The sequence below is a fragment of the Aptenodytes forsteri genome, unplaced genomic scaffold (genome assembly GCF_000699145.1).
Source record: "Aptenodytes forsteri isolate BGI_AS27 unplaced genomic scaffold, ASM69914v1 Scaffold68, whole genome shotgun sequence".
In the NCBI taxonomy this organism is placed as follows: Eukaryota; Metazoa; Chordata; class Aves; order Sphenisciformes; family Spheniscidae; genus Aptenodytes; species Aptenodytes forsteri.
Window position 1 is genome coordinate 339,808 of NW_008795382.1, and position 23,047 is coordinate 362,854.

At 38.5% G+C, this 23,047-nt stretch overlaps 1 protein-coding gene across 2 annotated transcripts in view; it reads right to left on the minus strand.

The window, feature by feature from the left end:
- The window catches only part of NEK6 (NIMA related kinase 6), a 43,279-nt gene that overhangs the window by 14,402 nt on the left and 5,830 nt on the right, over window positions 1-23,047 (minus strand). For both annotated transcript variants that reach the window (XR_657636.2, XM_009280576.2), the window contains exons 3-7: window positions 18,479-18,619; window positions 17,048-17,110; window positions 11,857-11,967; window positions 8,168-8,276; window positions 6,801-6,908 (exon numbers count right to left, since the gene is read on the minus strand). Coding sequence is in view for 1 of the 2 variants with exons in the window: in XM_009280576.2 (XP_009278851.1) it covers window positions 6,801-6,908; window positions 8,168-8,276; window positions 11,857-11,967; window positions 17,048-17,110; window positions 18,479-18,619 (532 nt within the window). In the remaining variant the exon portion in view is untranslated. The remainder of the gene's footprint in view (window positions 1-6,800; window positions 6,909-8,167; window positions 8,277-11,856; window positions 11,968-17,047; window positions 17,111-18,478; window positions 18,620-23,047) is intronic.

Genomic DNA, 23,047 nt, shown 5'->3' on the forward strand with positions numbered 1-23,047 from the left:
GAACAAGCAGGTCTCTGCGTTTCAGAACTGATGCATTAATTTTTAAATAACTGTCGTGATAAAAGACTGACAAGCCCAATCCTCTTTATGGCCTGTCCAACATTACGTGGGAATCTCCTGTAATGAGCATCTTCTAGAAAACCGCACAAGGCTTCCAGCGCAATCAGTCAGGGCTCACCATTGCATTACATTAGTCAATTTGACAAGAATAGTCTAATCCGAGACTATTAATCAGAAACTTTCTTTGGCATTTGCCCTGCTGAAAGTACGAAATATTGTTCAAATTCAATATTAATCACCAGCTGGTAGAGTAATGCCTTTAAAGTTATAAAGGTCGCAAAACGGTAGAGAAGATTATGACTAAGTAAGCATTCTTCCTGTTCTATTCCTGAAAGTCGAAACACTTCACTTGAATATCAGCATACTTCAGCGGTACCAAAACGTTTTTTCCTACTCTCCCCAGCACTGTCTGTGTGCACAGCTACAACACCCACACAAACCAGAACATCTCTGGGATATCTGCAACACCCAAGTTAGGGAAATGCTAATTATTCCAAGTTAGATTAAGAGCAGAGTCTCTTGTTTCACCAGGAAAACATATAGGCAAAGGCAGCAAAGTTATTCCAGAAATAAAATTCAAATTCCTTTGCTCTCATATATAGTTTGAATTAAAAAGCCTACCTGTGCAACTACAGCAACCAGTGTGCATAGGTACTCTTGAGCTGAATTCCCACATCTGCCAGAGAAACACCCAGGTAAAGAGCTACATTACTTCTGAATTCAGCAAGTCTTTCACTACACAGGGAAGATCGTGCTCACTCGTTTTAAAAACGTTTTTCAGCTTGAATCAGACGAGTTTTGTTGTTGTGAAAGTGACAATGGCCGGATTATTAGTACAGTCACACACAGGATCGTTATTTTCTATACAGATCTTCTCCCTGTGCAAATACAGTTCAGCCAGGGATCAATGCTTCCTGTGAAATTCATCCTTAGCTGCACATAGGCAGAAACAAGAGAAAATCTGATTCATATTTTTAGGAGGCTCTATCAAGAGTCTCATTCACTGAATTTAATGTACCACAGACGAGTCTCTTGCCACAGCAGTCTCCCGCACCTTTAGGCAGACTGTCATTAGACTGAAATCAGTGCAGAGTATTTCCAAATATTTTAATAGGCTGTGTACATTGGGGTTTTTTAATGCTATAAAAAATAAGCATCTCTTGAAATTAATCAAACTCCATAGCCATATTTGGCTGCAAAGTACAAGAAGAACAAGTGATAAAGAATGCTTTTATTGTTCTGCCTTCACCAGCACCTTCCAGCTAATCTTTAATACTGAGCTGAACAGCGTTTCTGAATCTATCATTTTCTTTCTCACAGCAGGGAACACAGTTCTGAATATGAAAGAACCTAACAAATTCTGACCTTTATTGTATCTTTACAGAGTATTCCCAGTTTCAAACCAAGAGATATCAGAGCGCAACGCAGGCCTCAAAGGGGTAATACTGATTAAAGCACTCCTTCATTCTAGAGATGTTCCAAGTCCTGTCAAAACAAACTTCGCAATGTTTTGAAATACTTGTGATTTTTGAAACATGCTCATTACAAATGAAAAAGGCAAAGAACTATGCTCAAAAACCTAAGATGCCATCCATGAGTAACAACGAACCACCCAGTTTTCAAAATAATAATTAAGTATTTCCAGAACTATTAGCTTAGCTTTAACATGTAAGACACACTATTACGTATTCCATGAACATACATACAGTTGAGAAAAATATTTTAGTGTGTTTTAATAATATCCGGTGGTGCAAACACAGCAGGGAGGCAATTCTACTTGAAAATGAAAGTCCACAACCCTCACCTGTCTCATGTCTCCAGACATGCTTGTAGGTTACCAAGAAAAATTTACAGCATTATTTAAAGGGAGTCTAGTTCATAAGTATCTGTTTCTAAACACTTGCATTACTTGGGATATATTTCCAACAAGAAGGCTGAGGTCTTTTCCCAGAAGGAGATTTTGGGAATTAGCTCAACTTTTGAGAATTAGCTAAAGTGAAACAGTGATCAAAGGCCCTAAAATACACTTTAAATTCCTTCAGATCTCAGTGTGAGGTACCCCCATGAATTGTTGGGGTGGGGGGAGATTAAATCTGCTTATTCTTACAAGAGAATAAATATTTTGTGCATAATATTGCAGCTGTTTTCACAAGACCTGTTGCTCTAAGCTCTCTATTTTTTTCTTATTAGTATTTAATTACATACACAACCCTACCGAAGTCCTTATAGTTTTTTGGTTTTGTTTTTTTACACGTAGGTAGTACAACATACCTGCAGTAACTCTGCAGCAATCTTTTCTTCCACAAATATTGTAGTACAGGCACAGACCAGAAGGGCAAAAATTCTCAAAATGCACAGAATATCAGCTGTTGAAATTTTAAATGGATTTCTTGTGTCCATTTTTTCTTAACAAGTACTGCTTACTAGCCCCTTGAAGTACTGTGATTTTTGTTTCAGATGGCCAACTGGCTTGGCAAGCAAAAGAAAAAAAGAAAAAAAAGAAGACAAACAGTCCAGTTATAAAAGAGCTCTTCTCATGACTGCAGTTACTCCCTGTTCGCCCTCATATCTAACAAGAAACGTGCAACACCCCACGTACTCCAATTCACAGCTATTTGCATGTTCTAAACTGTGAAGCTTTGACTTATATGTATCCCCCAAAAGGAAAATCTGCTCCAAGTTTATTCTTGTCCAAGAATAAATAATAAATCATCTGCTCCAAAACAAGACTGTTCTGTGTAAAACTGGTTTTTGGTTTTGGTTTTTTTTTTCTTTTCTCTCTTTTCTTCAAAATGTAAAGCCAATCAGAAGCTTTGCATAATGTCAAGTTTCTGTGGCTAAAAGTGGGCCTTATACCAGTTCACAATAAAGTTAACCATTTTAATATTAATGGAAATTCTTTATTTTACAGCTCCTAGTAAAATCTACCAGCTTACTGTTAAGTTTTCCAAAGTCTATGCAGTTTTTAAATATGCTCTGCTGTTTATAATTTGTCTTATAATTAATTAGGTTTTATAGCAAAATTAATGACTTAAAATTTTCTAACAAGCATATTAGAATAGCCTTAACTGACAAGATATTCCCCTGGATGCCTGCCTGAGATCAACAAAATAAATAATGGACACAATCAAACACTAAAACAGACAAAAAAATGCTCCTAGCCCTATTAAATCTTGAATGAAAGAGACGACACCTGGAAGCACATCACACACCAGTACTGTAAAATCAACCCAAACTGCGTGGTGTCACACACCCGAACTCCAGCATCCAGATGTCATTTCATCATTACTGGGTGCAAAGCCCTGGGTTAAGCATAGTCATTTTCTGTAGTGAAACAGCCTGTCAAACAGGTATCATATGGCTCCTCTGGGGAAAAAAATAACCATACAAATGAAATGGGGAAAAAAAAAAAAAAGACTATGAATGTAGTAAAATGCTCACATTATAAACTGTGTAAGAACAGCCTGTAAAAGAATTTCAAGAAAATAGTAAGAAATAGTAAGCAGTACTGAAAATAAAATAAAAATGAAAAAACATTCGTCCTCATTTCATGCTGAATTGCTCCCCCATTCCATCCTACGCCCCTCAATAAAATGAAGTTTTGTGATATGCAAGTCAATCTCCATTAAACTAAATCCTGGAGCTTCTGCTACAGGGGAGCTTAAATCAGGGAAGGAAGGACAGTAAGCCACCATGTTGTAACAAGGAGTAGTAAAATTCACCTTAGCTACACTCATTACCTTTAAAACATGGGAGTTGTCTGGTAAAGGTTGTGCATGAAGAGCTCTCCCTTATGGAAAAGTATCTCCTGTCTTCTCTTACAAGTCATACAGGGAAAAGGGAAAGCGGCAGAAGAGGTGCCACCTGGTGAATTCACCCACACCCTCCAGCTGGTTTCTGGTTTCTCACCCATCCCACAATACTGCTGCCTTTCCCAACGCAGTTTTGTTACTTAGTGAGGCAGGAGGTGTCCATGCTTCCCCTCTCGCAGGTCTGCCCGTGGAGGTTTTCCAGGGGCCGGGGCTTTCCCTGCCTCACAGTCGCCCCCTGCCCCGGCAGTGCTCCCGACTGGCTGTGCCGCCAGTCAGGCATCCTGCCGCTGCTCCGAGCAAGGCGTTCGCCTGCATCTCGCGAGCTGTGTATGGGCAAATCTTTCATTTTTCTTTCATTACCCCGGCATGTACTGTCACTTAATTTTTATGTATGCAATCCTTCCTGACAAATATGATCTGCTGCCTGGTAATTCATCTGACGTTCATTCTGTTCCTTGCTCTAATTACGGCTCTCATTCCTGACGCGGCAGCGGCCATGCTGCCACAGCCCAGTGGTACACCTGTCAGACGGGTCGTGGTACTGCCTAATGCCCTTTTATGCCAGTCTGATGCTAGCAAATACAAAGAAAGAAAAAAATTAGATGAATATATTTGCATAAGCCGTGCATTCAATTCATGGGTCAGCAGCCAGAGAAATTGTGGTTCAGGGTGGTTGCCGGGGCAACGCGGCTACGGGAATTGCCCGGCATTGCAGCCTGGGTCCACGCGGGTACCACGCTCTGGTTTGCAGGGTGTTCATCACTCACGGCTACTTAAACAAATGTCTTAATTAAACCAAAACCAAGATCAGTAGAATTCCCGCTGCTAAAAAACCCATATGTCTGGCAAATTACAAAAAAAAAAAAAGCTTCAAGTCTGCATATTTTTTGATTGTAAAAATGTTCTTTTTACTTGGATACAAGAACCACTGGAATGGTGGTGTGTCCATCCCTCCCACAACACAACACACTGTCTCCAGTATCACTCACTGCTACTCCTTTAGTGTTTTGCACCTTATGCACCTGTTTCCAGGATGCTGTTGATTTGAGGAAGGGCGAGGTTCATACAGAAGAGGCTTAACTCTTCCTACACAAGCTTTCTCAATTAAGAGAGAGCAACCCTGGTAAAGGTCACACGCTTGGCTTACATGTGCAGCCAGTTTCCAAGCCCCAATTTATTCTTATTAATATAATAACTGCAGCAGTCAAACTAGGTAAGATCATATAATTAGACATGATCGTATTTTTGCCTGTTCAGATGGTGCGATTGTAACTTTCTGTGAAGAGGATTTATTTTAATCTATGAAGTGCAGTGTGTGTATATAACCTAGGATAGCTTTTGATGCAAAGAGAAATCTAATATTTTATGAAAGTAAACTGTAGAAATGCTTTTTTTTTTTTAAGCACACACAAAATAAGGCATGTATCTTCCTTTCTTGTGTACTGAGGAGCCCCAGTGTTGTTGGCGAGTATTATCAATTAAGTTTGTACACATATAAGAAACAAATCAAGCAAGACTCACACTCAGTGGAAGAAATTGCACAAATAGTGAAACAAACACGTTGTGTTCCAAAATCTACTGAGAGCTAAATGTAAAAGAGCTTACATACTGCACTAAAAGCCAAAGTTCCTCCACTGCTGTAACACAGAAGTACCTTTGTGACTCAAAAAATTGAGACCCATTAATAAAAATGGAAAATCAGTCGCCTCTCAAGAGGTTACAGACACAATTACGAAATACTTCATACTTTAAGACTTAAAGAATGAACTGTATATACTGTATACTTTTCTATAGCATTGTAATTAATGCTAACAGTAAAAATGAGGGAGAGAGGAACCCAGATGCTCTAAACCAGTCAACTTAATTTCAATTCCCAGAAAAATGCTGGAGGTATAATCATGCTACTTGTAAAACACAGAAAAAAGAAAAAGAAATGAATCATCATCATCATGATGACTGGTCCACAAAACATCATGACAGATGATATAATTTCTTTCCATGATAAGGTTAAGAGGCTTCAGAGGGAGGGAAACAGAAGCAACAGATGTATTACAATTTCAACGCTTTTATCAAAGGCTTATATAACTTTACTTATAAGCAAACTGTTAAATCTGTCTAAATGAAACTACTTAATGGATGCAAAATTGGTCGGAAAAAACAGTTCCCTGTCAAAGTAGAAGGCTACTTCAAGTGAAGTCCTGCACGACAGTGATAGCTCTGGTTCTGTTGAACACATGCATTAACACAGGGGACCGTGGCAACACTATTGCCTTTGTGGATAACAAGTAGCTGGGATGAACCAAAGCACAGCAAAGTACTGAATAAAAATTCAGAGTGATCGCAAGTAAGAGTCTGGAAACGGTTTACAATTCAATAAGAATAAAAGCAAGGTACTATGCTTTGGCAAGAACAATTAGTTGCACCAACAGAAGAGCAGGAAAACAACCTTGAGATCTGGGGAAGACATTAAGAAAACGCGGCTCTTTAAAGCCTAAGCTGAGTTTCAAGTGAAGTCCCTTTTTGGAACAGATGAACCGTGAGGGCTTTGAACGCTTCCATCACCTCAGACGACAGTCACAACCCCTGTTCAGGATAAGACTGCTGATCAGCATCTGCTAAAAATGGTGGTGGTGTGACATCAAATTCCAGTAAGCAGAGTGCAGGCAAACATGCCATTTAGAGTGGAAAAGCTGCATTTGTTACATTTGCTATAAATCATACACTTACCAGGCCAGACCCTCCAGGAAAAAAATATCAAGTGGAGTTTTAAAACAAGAAATACCTATTAATTTCATACGAAGAGTATTTAAAATACGTATCACAGAAAACATAGTATGCATCCACTGAATCAAGCTTCTGTCATAGTAAGAGGACAGACACCACTTCTTTTGAACATCACAGCTGACAACCGTACAAGTACCATCTTACCTAAGGAATGTGCTGCAGTGGTTTTAGAACTAAAAAACCGGCCTAATCCAAGATCTCCCAGCTTCACCACCCCTGTGGCTGTTATAAACACGTTGGCTGGTTTTATGTCTGCAAAAAGAAAAAGGTAAAAGGTCAAAGCCTCAAAAGGTTATTTGGTTCTAATACTGCAACAGAAACACAGCCTGGAGCACGCTCTGTACAAAAGAGGCTCGAGCAGAACTGTGTTTCTTTACAGCTTTGATAAGCTCAATCTTCCAAGACTTCAAGCTCTGCACATACACAAAAATCAGAGTATACTTCCCAGCACACAAGAAATACCAATGAGGGAAAAATGTAGGAAACAGCACAACAGAATAGAGGCAACCTCTTTAAATGATGGAAATCAAAGAAATGAGTCTGCTTCTCTTTGGAAATGATCGTTTTCTACAGGAAACTGTACTGCCCGCCATGGTCCCCTCACACCAAGGGCAAATTATTGTCCCACATACACATAAATTCTGGGCTCTATACAGCCCAGTTTGTTCATGGAGTGTAAAAATTACTAGAACCCTGGTTTCCCAAGCAGTCATGTCAGGATTGAGTTAGTGAGGCTCTTTCCTCACGTTAAAGCAGACTAAATGCGCGAGGCTCCAAATTTCAGCCACCAATTACAGACCTAATTCAAGTACAACTGATAAACTGCATCAGGGCATGTATAAAGGAGCAAAGATGGTATCATATTGCTGGGGAAAAAAAAATAGTGAAGAATTCACTACTTCAAAGGATAAAGGAAGTAACAAGCAGCAGAGGCTGGTATTGGTGCCTTTCGGGATATTTGCATTCCCAGGTCAAGTCCTTCACAAAGCATTTCATTTACACTGAAAGCAGCAACATAATTTTTGGATAGAGCTCAAAGTTACGAAGAGTTCTAAGACAAGAGATTCAAAAATAAGTAATGAAAACTAAGAACAGGTTATGAAAGTGTGGGACATATTTGTATTAACATTTCAGAAAAGCTCGCAAGACAGAAAAACTCTTCTAAACTCTCTAAGGTCACAGCTAATATAATGAAGACTATTTCTTAGAGTTCACTGTATCCCGTAGTCTCAGCATTTTACTTCTGACACTTTTCTACTGGCAAGTTTGACACTTCTACTTAATATCAGTGTCTGGAATACAAAGCAGCTCATCTTCCTAATACCATACTCACTTCGGACTGAATCCTTTAACAATGAGGCAAAGAGACAGAAGGAGAAATCCATCCTGCAAGCTCCAGCCTCTCTAAACATGCATTGGCTGAACATCAGCATAATTGTTTTTGAATGTAGGCGCTTACTAATTGGAACATTATATTATTATTCAGTGAAAAGAGACTGAATTAATGTTACCTCTGTGCATCACCCTGCGGGAGTGCATGTGTTCAACTGCACTGCATAACTGCACAAAATATTTCCACACCGTCCTTTCCGGGATTAACCGTTTCTGCTTTTTAAAATACTGTGGGAGGAAATAAATAAAAAGATCAGTGAAAAAGCAACATATTTGACTCGTTCCTGGACTCGTGTTAGTGAGCTGCAGGTTGCTCATGTCTTCCAGATCTGCAGCAGCATGACTTTCCTTCTGATTAGCTTTTAACTCCTTCTCTCTGTATGTAAACTTCAATGCAGTTCGCTAATTAACAACTGTTATGAAAAATATGCTTAAATAGGTTTGACATTTTTGAATGGACACCAATTATAATTAGCATTAATCTCCTTAATTACCTTGCAAAACATATTTAATGCCTCAAAACAACAAATGTCTCAAATATTTTGCCTTAACAAAAGATCATTAAAAAAAATCTTGTAAACCTTCATTATTGTACAGTCTATTAACAACAATAAAGAAATCTGTTTCCCCTTTTTAAAAGACGGCCAGAACATCAATAAAGTATCCTTGTTTCTTCTGTGATCAGGTAGAACAATATATTCTATTTCATACATAATAAGAATATTAAACTAAATGAACTATCTCTAGTGAGACAGAAAGACACTACTGATCAAGAGACACACAGATCTAGAAAAAGACTGTTTTGTGTGTATTTATGCAGCACCAAGCCAAGTTAAGTCTGGATTCAATGGACCTCTGGGCGCTAATAGCTCTCAAATAAAATAATCTTAAGCATAAAGCACACAATATGAAGGAGTGCAGCATGGTGACAGTTCTCTGGAATACTGAAGTATTCTTCCCGAGCAACTTATTACAGGAATAAATAACCAGCTGCACACTTCAGTGAAGGCTAAACGTTATGTATCTTCGACTACTCTTTTGTCATTTCAGAAATGCACAACAGCCGCGCACATCACACGCAAAGCATGACCGCCTCCTCCATGGCATCCCAAAATTGCACTACTTCAGATTATTGGACCCTGACTTCTCATTGCTTCTTGCCGTGCTAGCTACTGAGACAGTTCTTCATCCAGAGCATTAACAAAACACACATAATATGTTTCCAGAGGTTTAAGATTTATCCTCATCCTTTGATATACAAGGTGTCATTGGATAACGACTATCTCTGAAATGCTGTACACCCTTCTAGCACACTGCAACTGCATTTCTTTTGCATCGTACCCTTGAGAATTTCCACAGCAGCATGCAAGAGCAAGAATAAAGGAAGGGAATTGGTTGTTGCCCCTTTCTGCATCTTGCACTTTTTCCTCCAAGTACAGACATCTGATGTCCATTGTCACATTTTATATTTTATGTGAAATGCTGTTACTGGCTCATGTTTGACTCAAGTAATGGCAAATTTTCTTTTGCAGATCAGCTGTGAAGGGGCACGACCGTGCAATTCCCCAGGCAGCAAATCTGACAGATTGCAACAGTTTCAAACCAAAACTTCATAGAGAGCACAGAGGAATTACAGAGGGTGAGGGATAAAGTGTTATATACATGATAATATTATTTAATTCTCATTAAAGTATTTAAGAGTAGCTATGCAAGACCACAAGTGATAATGTTCTAAATGTCATGTCCAATAAGATTTGCCTGACATTTACAAGAAAGCCCCAACTCTCCAGTGGGTTATCCTGCAGCACTCTCTTACATCAGCTTTACAATACCTCATAAATAATGCAGGCACGAGGGGCGTGACAAAGACAGTCCCTGTTTTTATCACTCTCGCACATTCAGAGTGTTGTTACTGCTGTTCCTACCGCCTCGCTGAAACTGAGAATCTTCACATAAGCTTAAATTCCAAAGGGACAAGTGGGGCGTGGGGGTGACACAGAGGGGCAGCAGGCAAACTCCACTTCTTCAGTTAAAGCTATGTTGAGGACAAGAATTTCGTTCTTGTTTTTAAGGGTTTTTTTTCCTTTTATTAAAAAAAAAAGGAATTCAAATATTTGCACCAATGGAAAAACATCATTTATATGACCTTGAAAAAACCTAGTGCATCTTCTTCATGCCTGCAATAGACACGTGGGAAAAGAGACCAGACTGGGGAGTGCTGGCAGAAAGAACACAAGTTACAGTGCTGTTCAAGTTATCAACTTAAGAATCTACAAATTATGTTTTGGGAAATGTAATTCCTATTTATAATGACATAAAAAGTAATTTTAAGAAAATTAAATAACCAACCCTGATAGATAAATGAACATATTTATCAGTAGGGCAAAGTTTAAACTAAAAACTGTAAATGACAAAAAAAAGCTAGTATTTTATATGATGATATCTAACAATTATGTAGGTAAAACGTTTTATAGGCTAAGATTTAAAAGTCAAGCAAAACACTAGCACATCCCATGATGATCACAGCCCTAACTCCTGCTCTCACAATCCTCACTTTTTTTTTCCCCATCTTTAACCACAACTACTGAAAGCCTGAGATAAACTGCAAGTTTCCCAGGATCTGTTGGGAAAAGGGTAAAACATACGAACAGCCACAAGAAAACAGTGAAAGATAAAAATACATGAGCTCTCCCCAGGCAGAAGGACAAGCTCTGTCTCCACAACCCTCAGTGAGCACAACCAAGACCCTGACACCCGCGGCTGCAGGAGGCAGCTGCCTTTGGCGCGAGTCACCGTGCAGTCGAGGTAGCAGCACCAGCCCACACGTACAGCTTCGGTCACCGCCGGCTCGTCCCTCGGGTTCGGGGCAGATCTGACCATCGCTCCTGCTACTGAGAGGCTGCAGAGTAAGGCCATATCTGGAATTTTGGGGCTCTCCCCTTGAATGGCTCTGCCAGCTGCCTGTTCCCAGCTCACTCGCCCAGGGGGACTCTCCTATGAGATGGAGCAGATTTTCATGGATACTGTAAATTTAGCCGCTGACTATGGACTAAATGGATAACTTGTTTGACAGCCTTTGGCCTAGTGCCTCATAGCTCTGCTGGCAAAGAAAACAAATCTGTTAATAAGATATTTTAACTGTGACAACAAGGAGGAGGAGAACTTTCCAAACATTCATTTATGATAATTACAGAATAATGATGGCAAAAAAACAGGTAAAACATGGAGAGAAGGTTGACAGTGCTAACAAACATGATGTAACACATCTGTTCTCACAAGGGATGTACGTCTAAAGATTAACACGTCAAAGAAAATATAAAAGCAGGTGGTAACAGCTTAACTAAAGCCGGTTTGCAGCAATACAAGTATTCCTAAGAGCAACGTAAGAGAAGAACAAGTACTTGAAACATTTTCTCAAACCCAAATCCCCATTGCAAAGAAAGTCAATACACTTTCTTGAGTGTCTTCAGAGTGGCAGACAGGCTATGTGAATAGTAAATCTAACAATAATTAAATGTCCCTATCAATCACAGACTGGATAAATGAACCTTGCAAACACCGCACACGTCCCACCAAATCATACAGAGGCTTGCTCCCTTCCGGGGCAGCGACTAGAAGCAAGTGGCATAGCCTGGTGTATTTAAAATGCCACCAGACACTGGTTTAGGCTCTGGAAGCACCCTGTGGGTATGTAAAACCACAACAGGAGAATAAAAGTGCTTTAGCACAGACGTGCTTACCCCCACCGCCTCCTGTCTCTGCCTAATCCTGAAAGTTTGTAGCACCTCTAGAACTGACACATCCTTACCTTAATCATCTGAGAGAGATCACCAGCATCGGCCAGTTCCAGGACAATGTTAAGTTCATTGTCTTCAATAAAAGAATCCAAATACTTAATTATATTGGGGTGGTTCAGTTGCTGCAGATAGCGGGAATGCAAGAAGAAAATGCATAACACTGTAAGTAATGACAACTCCAAGATACAATACCTGTACCGTTTTTTTAATCATTATACGAAACAGCTCATAGCAGGTACAACTACAAACTGTGCTCTGGGTTATTATAGACAAAAATCCTGTAAGAAAAATCATTTATCGCAAGCACAGCATAATAAAATTGTCTTGAGTAAAAAGCAATACGGCCCAAAAAAATGTGAAAATGCTTTTAAATATTTTGTGAATTTACAACAGAAAAGGCTATGTCCTGAAAGAGACTTTGTTAAGCAATAACTGATTTTTTTCCCCCCGTTAAATATAAAAAAAACCCCAACTGTTGATTACAGTACTCCCTGAGGTATCTTTGCCCCTTAGAATAACAACAGAATTAAATTAAAACTTTGATGGAAGAAAATAATGCACAAATTGCATACGTCAGTCTATTTTTCTGATTATTTATGCTTGCATCTGCACTAATTACTTTCTTCATTTCAGTATAGGTTTTTCTTATATTCACAACTGGTATTTTAATTTTTTTTTTTTCCTCCTGTGTTTCTTAAAACTTTGCATCTTTTCAGATTGTTATGCTTTACTCACAGGACTAAATTAAGAAACAGGCTCAACAAATTAAAATTTCTGTTTTAATATTTTATGTCTGAGTTTCTTAAAGTGGAAAACTGTAATTGCTTAGAAGATAATGTAGTATCTAGATCTCTCTATTCACCCTCTCTTGCTCATTTTGCATTAGATTATCTTTGTCTTGTGCTCTTAGAAATGCAGTCAATTTAGAAACTACTAAAGTGAGCATTTCATCTACTAAACAGCTGTGACTCAACCTGTCTATTCCAGGGGTTACAAAGCCAAAAGAAACACTGTTATGATCCATCATACTAATCACTCCTCTCTGCATGCACATTAGGGGATAGATTCTCCTTTGCAATGCCTCGACACTAGCGCGCATTAGCGTTAATGGGATCCATGTGCAGGCATCAGGAGAAGAACATTCCCACAAGACCAAGCCTCAAATAAATAAATAAATATCACAGGCCACCATTTCTGTTGAAATTTCTTTTAAGTGTCTGCTCTCAGGTACATTGGTCAAAGATCAACTTCCAGCCAAAAAAGCACCGAAATCACAAGCAGAATAGCTACTGACACGTTACGCAGGGTTACCCTTCTCCCCCCACATCGTCACAGGCACTGTCCATCATGGCACACCTGATGCCTGGGTACTGCATACGGCTCTTGCAGATACAGTTAAGCCTATCCCTAGGCATCGGGAAGTTCACAGCCAAACAAGCCTTTTTCTAAGCCTTGGCACCACATGCCAATAAAACACATCGGACTATGACAACTGTAACAAGGAATGAAGACTGCACACCTCTGAAGAGGTATAACAAAACCCAACGTACTCAGACCCAAGCATTGCTTAACTGATATAAAGATTTTAAACATATTTTTTTGTGAGAGTGTGTACACACTTTTTACTGATGGTTTGTATTGGTTTACAGACTCATTAGATCTAAAGAGGGGTGTCTCTTCTATTACGATGAAGTTGTATAAAATTAAAAACAAACAAGCAAAACACCCATGCCACCACACTAATTTCTGTGATCACTCTTTTGATGAGCAGGTCTCTGAGGACTCCCGTTTCAGCAGCAGAAGCTGACACCACCCTCTGCTGAAGCTGCGCAGAGGGATGAGTGTTCTAGAAGGAGCCTTACTAGACTCTCTTCTCTGCTGGAAAGCACAGCAGACTGCACATGACCTTATTGAGGTGTGAATGCAGATGTACGTGTTTTTCCTACTATTTATTTCACTGCCCTTTGAACTCTGTTTTCCCAGAACAGCCAGGTAGACCACGCTGGATAAGCCAAACTTCCATTCTCCACTCTCCCTTTTGTCAATCTTATTTTAAATAAATATAAAAATAACCCCAGAGTCAATATAACTATTGTATTTGTTTGTGGCATGGAAAAGACTATCTGAAATTTCTTTTGTCAGAAGGGAAGTATATTCATTCTCACAAATCCTTAAATGCACAAAAGATTACAAACACATTATCTTGGGTTAATGACATTTCCAATTTCTTTAATGCATCCTGAAAGTTTGATGGCAGTTAAATGCCTGATGTGTATGCACAGCAGCACTGTCAGCAAGAGGCATGTGGAAGGGTAAGGCAGCTCTAAACGAGCGAGTGTGGGTGCTGGCAGCCCAAACGCTGATTACAGCCATATTACTGAGCTGCTTTACCTAAACCTTTTAGCCAGAATTACACTGAAAGTAATATACAATTTTGTCTGGCTTCTGTTAAGTTTTGAATAATTATACTTCATTTAGAAGTCACAACCCCCCCCCCTTTGTTTCCATGGTCACACAGAAGTCTGATCAAAAAAGACAAAGTATTATTTTGTCAGGGATGGACTACAGCAAGTTTGTGCAATTCCTTCACAAATTCCTCAATGGTCTACATTAAAAATAAAAACAACAAAGAAAGAAAAGCTCTTGCAGCAAGTTGTTTTAGTAATAGTCTATAAATACTTCATACTAGACACCAGTTTAAAAGTAAAAAGAAAGTTTTAAAAATATGAATATCCCATATTACATGGCCAGACACTAGACACAATTGCAAGGCAGACGTACTTCACATCAACAGTGATGAGAAAGAGTTAAATTGAGCAAGTTCTAAACAGACTCTGAAATACTGTGCTGAATTGGGTCCTTACACACTTTACACTTTCTAGACACAAGAACAATTATCTTAATTGATAAATTTAGGAAGTGAAAGATATTTTACCTTTTAATATAATGACACTAAAAATGCTGAAATTAAAATTATTGAGAATAAGTCATTCATTTGAGAAAAATACACCTGTCCTACTTTCCTGAAGCTGCACATACACTACTCTAAAGGAAACCAAAATGTGAAAAGCTCACAACAGAACAAGAAACCCCATGAAATTTCGTAAAAAGCCAGGCCAGAGATCACACGTACTGTGCAGCAAGAACTGAAGTCTCACTTTTAAAACTTTTTCCTGCTTCCAAGCACAGACTATTCTGCCCCACACTGCATAAATGGTAACATCTACCGCCTAGCTCTGAGAAGGGACCTGTGTCTTACTCTGATGCAGCAGCTCTGAAGCTTTGAAATAGACTTTTCACTACTGTCCCAGCACATCCACATGCAGACCTTCAGTTATTTCTACGAAGCTGTGAGAACAGGCAGCATGGGAGCGATCAACTAGCAAAAGATGAGTTGCAGATATATTGATTTGACAAATCATTCATCTTAGGGCACGGAGTGACGTGCACTCCAGCTGCTGACGCTGACACACCAACCCTCCCCTGCCTCCAGACAAACCCTGAGTAACTCTGCCTGGCCGCCCGCGAGGAACAGCCTGCACCTGCACTGGGTTAGCAAACACGCTGACCAGAAGAGCATCGTCGGCTCCAAAGTTGGCAATTTCAACTTTGATTACTTTTTACTTATTATCTGCTGACCTTCTCAGAAGCTGATCTACACGCATCTTGGATAAAATTTAATGGATTTTGTTGGCTCTGACTTGAAAACTAGTAGTCACTTGAAGGAGGTGAGCTATAGGCAATATTAAGAAATAGATCCCCTTTGCATCTGTAATACAACAGGATTCAGCAAACTGACTTTTTAACATATTCAGGCTTCAGATTCCTTGGATGGTGCTACACAACTGTCCAAACAGGAAGATTTATTGACAGTCAACAATAAATAATAATTAAACTACCAGCACAGTAATGTTTTGCATAGTAAACAGCATATTAGTATGTTTCTGTAGACTGTCAGCAAGTATTCCTGCTCCTCCCTTCACCCCCAACTAAATGCATTTACTAGAATGTTTCCTAGTCTTCTGTAAAATATTGTGCAAAATAATCCAATTTTAATCAACCCTATTTAGCTCAATGTATCGTATTTGCTTTCACAACTCGGCCACTACAGTAACCCTGGTTTGATATCTGGCTTCTTGGTGAGCTTTACACAAGAAGATAAGTTGCCTCTGGTCATCCCACACAGGTGGATGGGAGCTGACCTTCTAGAGCCTCCTGTCATCATGGGCATTTTACTTTTGTTTCCCTCCGATTCTAATAAATTTGCACATTCTGCTCTGAATAAATCCTGTGCAAGTTTATGACATCTTCCATAACCAGAGTTCAAGACAAAGCTGCTTAGATTACCTAGAACCCAAAAATATAAAAAATTCTCTTTTTGAACGTTAATGTTGGCTTTTTTTCCCTCTATGACTGTTAAGCAACTGGACCATGTTCACACAAACTACTATCTTCATGTTTATCCTGTATGCCTTCGCTACAGTCTAGCAGACTCAAGCTTTGTCTACAACTGCATGCATATAAATCAACAATTTAAATAGAAATACCTAAAAATCACATTTACAACATGAATTATTTAATACTTTAAAAATTAAATTTGACTAGCTAAACTAAAAATCTAGCCTTCTACAATCTGTTGCCTTTACTCAAAATAGATATTTAAAGTGCAATGCATATATATTTTCTACCAACATTTTGAAATAAATTACTGGGATGGGAAAAAATCACTAGTTGGTTTAATCACTTAAAAAACACTCTCTGGTTTCAGAGCCTTTATCTGAACTACTGTTTTTTATGTGTGATATGTATACATATACATACACAACATGCCCATGCAAAACTGTTTTCCCATTTAGCTAGTTCATCAATTAGTTTATTTCAAAGTGACAAACAAATCAAAACACAAAGAGCAGAATTTACATGCCTCTCTAAAAGAGGAGTACTTGTGGGTTTTTTATGACAGGAAGATTTTTAATAGATTCCTTAGACTATAGGCAGAAAACTCAACAAAATTAAGCTTTAAGCCAAAACTCTTGCATCATGTAGACATTCTACCTTGCAAAAGAAAGCACGGCCTATTAAGATCATTGTGTGTACTATATAAGCTTTATTTGCCATAAAAGGTAAATGGCTGTTGCCAACCTGAAAACGATTTTTTTTCTCAAAATAAAAAACAGAAAAAGTCATTGTAAAAATTCTTACCTTCAAGAGGTCAATTTCTTTAATGCAATCTTGCCTAGCCTTGGCATCCATCATTTCAAAAATCTTCAGAGACAAAAACATAGAAGATGAAAATGAAACACCAACAACAACAATGAATTTTATATTTTAACAGGAAATTGGTCTTTCCTCTCCCAATTCGTATACCCTCTACTGTAATGAGTAGAGACACAATCCACAGATCAAAGAAGGTCAATTTTTTCTTTATTTTGAAACCACTAAAGGGCTAGTGATAGGGAAAAATTAATTTTAGAACCTGTAGGCAATATTCTAAGCAGCACGAAAAATAAAGATACTAGTTTGTGAATTTGCTGTCATGATTTTCAAAACATAGTTAGTTTAGTTATTATTAATTTCACATGGTAAATAAAAGATAAAATGTTTACTTTTTTCTTTTAAACAGAGATATAGCTTCCCCTGATTTCTCTGTAATAATTAACAGTAATATTGAGCATTAATATTCATTCTGTAATAATCAGAGGGTAAGTCACTAGAAACATGAGTTTAAAGGATCTGTTGAAGGATTAAAGACAAATTTCTTCAAACAAAATGCTGTTCTGAACACTGCACAATACTTTAAGCCAAGTTACAAGTCTATACTGCTTGCATGAAGGTTTTTCAGAAATTCTTCCAAAACTCCATCAGCAAGCACAGGCATTTTTCCCTTCTGTGCTCTTGTGTTCTCATGATTCATCTGTGTCAAGATGGCAGTCTCCTAGCTGTCTGACTATGGCTATTAGGGCCTTGTTCTTTCACACACATTTAATAATAATTTAGTGAACCCTTTTTATAATGTAAAAAGTGAAATTAAAAATAAAAGTGAAATTGCACTACTGCTACATAATTCCGAATTAGAAACATTATCCCTCGTCACCTTGGAGCAGGTTTAAGACGATGCAGTGCAAATAGACTGCTCAAAATGTAAACAGGGTCCCATATAGGATATACGGGCTATACGGAGAAGATAGCCACAGAGGATACAACCGAGGGGCAGGCAGGAGCACAGTGGGGACACTTGGCCTCTTATAACCATACGTAAACTGAGCATCATGAAACTAGCCTGACTTAATAAAAATTTGTAAAACTACTCTGAGACCTTCAGAAACATTATTCTTTATTCCTTATCTTGAAATAATAAAGTAAAAAAAAAAACCAACCCCAAACCCTCTAAAACCCTATTGAATAAAATAAGAAAGCAGAGTGTTTGTTGCTTTTTTAAAACGTAAAAATATCGAACCAGATCATCCAGTGCTCTCAAACCTTAAACAATCAATATATAAAGCATTTTATTGAATTATTACTGCTGACAAAAGAATACTGGAAGAGGTATCTGACTCAAAGTAATCTGTGTAGACACTTAAATCGTTTCCATTCTACTTGCTAAATATTAAGACTTTGAGCTTAAATGCTCACCTGAACTTTCTTTAATGCCACAGGTTTTCTGTCCAGAAGACAAGTTGCTTTGTAAACTTCGCTGAATTGTCCTCGTCCAATCTTTTTCTCTATCTGAAAATCTGCCAATGTGCAGCGATATGGGTACGACGTTAAATGTCTCTGTTCAGGTCAAAAGAAATTAAGTCAGTGAACTAGGAAAAGCAATGCAAAACCATGAACTTGCATTCCCAATCTGTCTTCTTTATGACTGCAAACTAGCGGTTTCTATGATTAATCATATTCAGGAGGATAAATTCCTCACAGTAAGGATTGCCCAGCAAGAATGACAAAGAAATGTGGTGTTGATTTGGCATACAATGGACAACACAGTGGTCTGGCTTTCCTTTTCCCACCTTCAATTTTCTTTGTCCACTTCAGACAATACTGCACCAGAGCAGTTGCAATATAAAAGCGAAGCATACAGCCGCAAGCACACACACACACGTAATGGCAGAGACTTGCATAAAAATATTACCCAAATCAAAGCATAAAACTAGTAACAGCTACCAAAAATGCACAGAACAGAGTTAAGATTGCCAATATGCACACCCTCTTGCTCTCATTTCTGATGGTCAAGAATTTAATCAAGGCTGATCAGTCTATAGGTAATTCTGACCATAAATGCATTAATTCCTAGTAAATTTATTAGTAACATAAGCTGAATTAAGTTAAATGACTTTTTTTAAAAGGAAATGAAGTCTTGCCTTCCATGTAAGTAACTAATTAGTCCCAAACTACTGTCTCCCTAGTAACAGACCCTCTCATCAACTTTGCCTGCTTGTGTCACTTGGGAGACGCTGATGCCTACTTCTGAGCAGTCTCAGGTAAACACCCAGCCAGGCAGGTAGACACAGCGTAACGAGGATTAAGTACTCCATGGACTAGGAATTGCTCCCTAGAGCCATTCTGGTCTCTTCTGTAATTAACATGACTGCTAACCAACGTTTAAAAAAGAAATTATGAAAATTAATTACTTAAAAGTTGCCACGCACGCCGAGTAGAGTATTTTTAAGCTTCAGCATCTTGAGCCATATCAGAGTTCCCATCGAAAACCACAAAAAGACAAGTACATAACGAAAGTTGGGGGGGAGGGCTTCCCAGGGACACAGCCATCGTTTGCAGCAGACGATCCAGCACAAGTGTCCAGAGAGAGCAGGCCAGGAGGGCTGGATGTTTTAAGGAGATGACTATTGCTACCACTGTCGTTTCCTAACACAGAGGGGTGGGGCTGGAAGTTAGATTTAAAATGCAGGTAAAGCTTTCAGTCCAGCATCTTTTGCCAGCACTACATACAAGACAGTGTGAGGACCTCTTACAGTGTGTATTTAATCGAGCACAAGTGTCCAGAGAGAGCAGGCCAGGAGGGCTGGATGTTTTAAGGAGATGACTATTGCTACCACTGTCGTTTCCTAACACAGAGGGGTGGGGCTGGAAGTTAGATTTAAAATGCAGGTAAAGCTTTCAGTCCAGCATCTTTTGCCAGCACTACATACAAGACAGTGTGAGGACCTCTTACAGTGTGTATTTATTTTGACAAGTAAATAAGTTTGGACTTCTTTCCTTTGCAACAGAAATAAAAATGACTATTCAACAAACAATAAAAAGTATCAAGCAGACATTTGAAAAAGCTGCCAGATATCAAGGTGTCTGTGCAACTCTGAACTACAGTCACAGTTATTTGGCAGAGGTTTTATAAACAAAGTTGTAAAATGCAATGTTTTTAAGAAAACTCGCCAATAAAGTCCCCTAAATAGTAATTTCTGACCCACAAACTGCATCAATCAACCAAGACAAGCTATTTTGAAAACTGTCACCTTTACAGCATCTTTATCACAACAAACGCAGGAGAAATCCCTACAACAAAGGCTACTCTACTGCAGGCATACTCAGGAAAAATGATTACGATTTATAAATGCTGATGATAGAGATGCAGATATAAATCACAAACCAGACAGTGAAAAGACTATCAGGTCTTTTTGCTGTCATCTTCCCCCTCATCTCTCTGGCAGTGAAAGGCTGTTTGTTGCTGGAGCTTGCCCTGCACTTCCACACCACTGCCCTATGTCAGCCATTGAGAACTTACCGAGCATAAAGCTCTGTAGTTATGAAAAGAGAGGACTGTTGCTAAACTGAAAAGCTTGAACGGTTATGAACTCCAGAGAAGACAAAAATGCAATACCATCATGTCCAGCCAATGCCTGCTAATTCAAGCAGGCACATAACTGGAAATTTAACTCTAGGCCATCATGATCATCAACTTTCTCAGTTTAAGTTCCCTAAAAGAGCAAACCCACTCCTTTTCAGATGAAACGACACTTCGAGTAATTATTTTTGAAATGCCAAGGCCACAGGTAAGTTTTTCCATCTATCACCACGAGCATTTAAATATTCTCATACTATGAGAAACGGTTTTCATTTCTCTAGGCTAAAGACGACACAATAAAAATTTTAATTCATGAACAATAACCTACACAAATAAGAAGGCTGCATTAGAATTTGCAGTTATTCATGAAGGCAAGTCACACAGAAATAGGAAGCTAATTTCATCAAGTATTTCCTTTAAACTGTTCAGGCAGTGTTTCCCTTTTAAGATCACTTTAGTCTCCCCATGCTCTGAAAGAAGCCCCATTACCCACCCTACTGCACAGCCACCGCTGGCTGCAAGCAAAGTTTGTGTTAGCAAGCAAAGGAAGGTTACTCTCAGTACGTGTGCTGTGCTTGAAGTTATACTGCATTTACAAGCTATAACACAGGAAAACAAAAATAAAAATTAAGATTCAGGATTCATTTCTCTAAGTTTTGCAGTGTACACTATACAATAAAACAGGAGGATCCTTTTACTGATGAGGAAAAAGGTAGCTTATAGGTCATCAGATAAACAGCAGAACGTTCAGATAACACTGCTTTATTATTTACATACATTACCCTTTAAGATACTAAACTATCAACAAAGTAAGGCAACATGGGATGAAACCAGACAAGCAAATATTCAAAGTAATCATCCCCTGCAGCTTTCTCAGATTAAATTGGTTGCAATCGCTCTTTGCAGGGATTTGATAAACAGTAATACTCATCGATATACATTACAGTAATACTCATCTCATTCCTGGGAGCGCTAACGAAACATTCGTTTATGTGTGGTTTTTGTGTGACGAAATCACCAGAAGAATGTCTGAACACAAGTATTTGTTCAACTTGACTGGTGACTAATCAGGAACATCTCCATTTCCTGACTTTTTTACATATGAGCTACTAAGCAAATTAATTGAGCTGTCCAGTCAAATCGCTTTACCCAGCCAAAACAAAGGTGTCAGTATATAAAGTTACAAAACACTTTTTCCTAATTAAAAAATAGAAAGGAATCAAAGCATTTCTTTAACCCTGAACATGTGCCTCCTGAGCCACACTCTTCTTGAGTAGTAAGAAAGTTTGAGCAAAAGCTTTTCTAACTTGGAGTTAACGTTCACAATAGAGGTAACAGTTTTAACAAGACTTTATGAAGCAACTACCATAAAACTTTCTTTTTAAGGAAGAAATCCATGCTGCAATCAAGGATGGTATCCATTTGCCCTTCATAAATCATTAAATTGTGTGTTTAAACCAAGAGTGTTTAAGTGTAAATTAGTATTTTAAGCATGTGCCAAGAAATATCTAGCAACTTCTCAACTTGAAAATACAAATAAACGTTAGGCAAGTGACAGGGTGTATGTGTGTGTCCTAACCACTTTCACATGGTTAGCACATAAAGTCTGCTTGCCATGCTGGAGTTAATGCTGGGTGATGACCAGACACCTTAGCTGATATGTTCTGGCATCCTCCAGGACTACAGCTGCACGTTTACATATGCAATGACCTAGATTTGCATTTGCTATCACAACCTATCAGACCTAATTAAAGTAATGGAGCTTTCATACAGGCTAGAAGATGTCTGATTACGGTATAAACCAGAGAGCATGCTCAGGTTAGACCAAACCATACCAGAAAGCTCCCTATTGATTGCAGCAGTCAGTTTTCCCATATGTGTTTAAAATTAACCTTTTATGCTTTACTGTACTTAAACGTAAGCAGGTAGAACTCTTCTAAATACTGTTACAAGGACACATTTAGAATACCCAAGAAATATCTACCTCCTCAGAATATCATGCCTATAGTCTGGCCTTACATGCATTTCACTTATTTCTTTACTTTTGACAAGGGGAACTTGTAAAGGGGAAATTGAAAATTTTTTTCAAGTCCTTCCATGTTTAACCACCACAATTTTTCATAAAGCTGTCAAAGAACCAATAGCTATTCATTCAAATAAAGCATTATCTTTATTTCTGCAAATCTCAGAGATTTCATATACAAATTGTGTGTAAAATTAGATACCACCATCATCTTCAAACCTGTTCATCAAAAACAGAGTTTCTCATTTTCAGGACAGATTCAGGCTCAGTGAAGGGTTCAGGTCTGCCTGAATACAGGAAAACCAAGCCACTGTCTCTCCAGAACAGGTTTCAAGGTCAATGATGGAGCTTAAAAAAAAAAAAAAAAAAGGGGGGGGGGGGG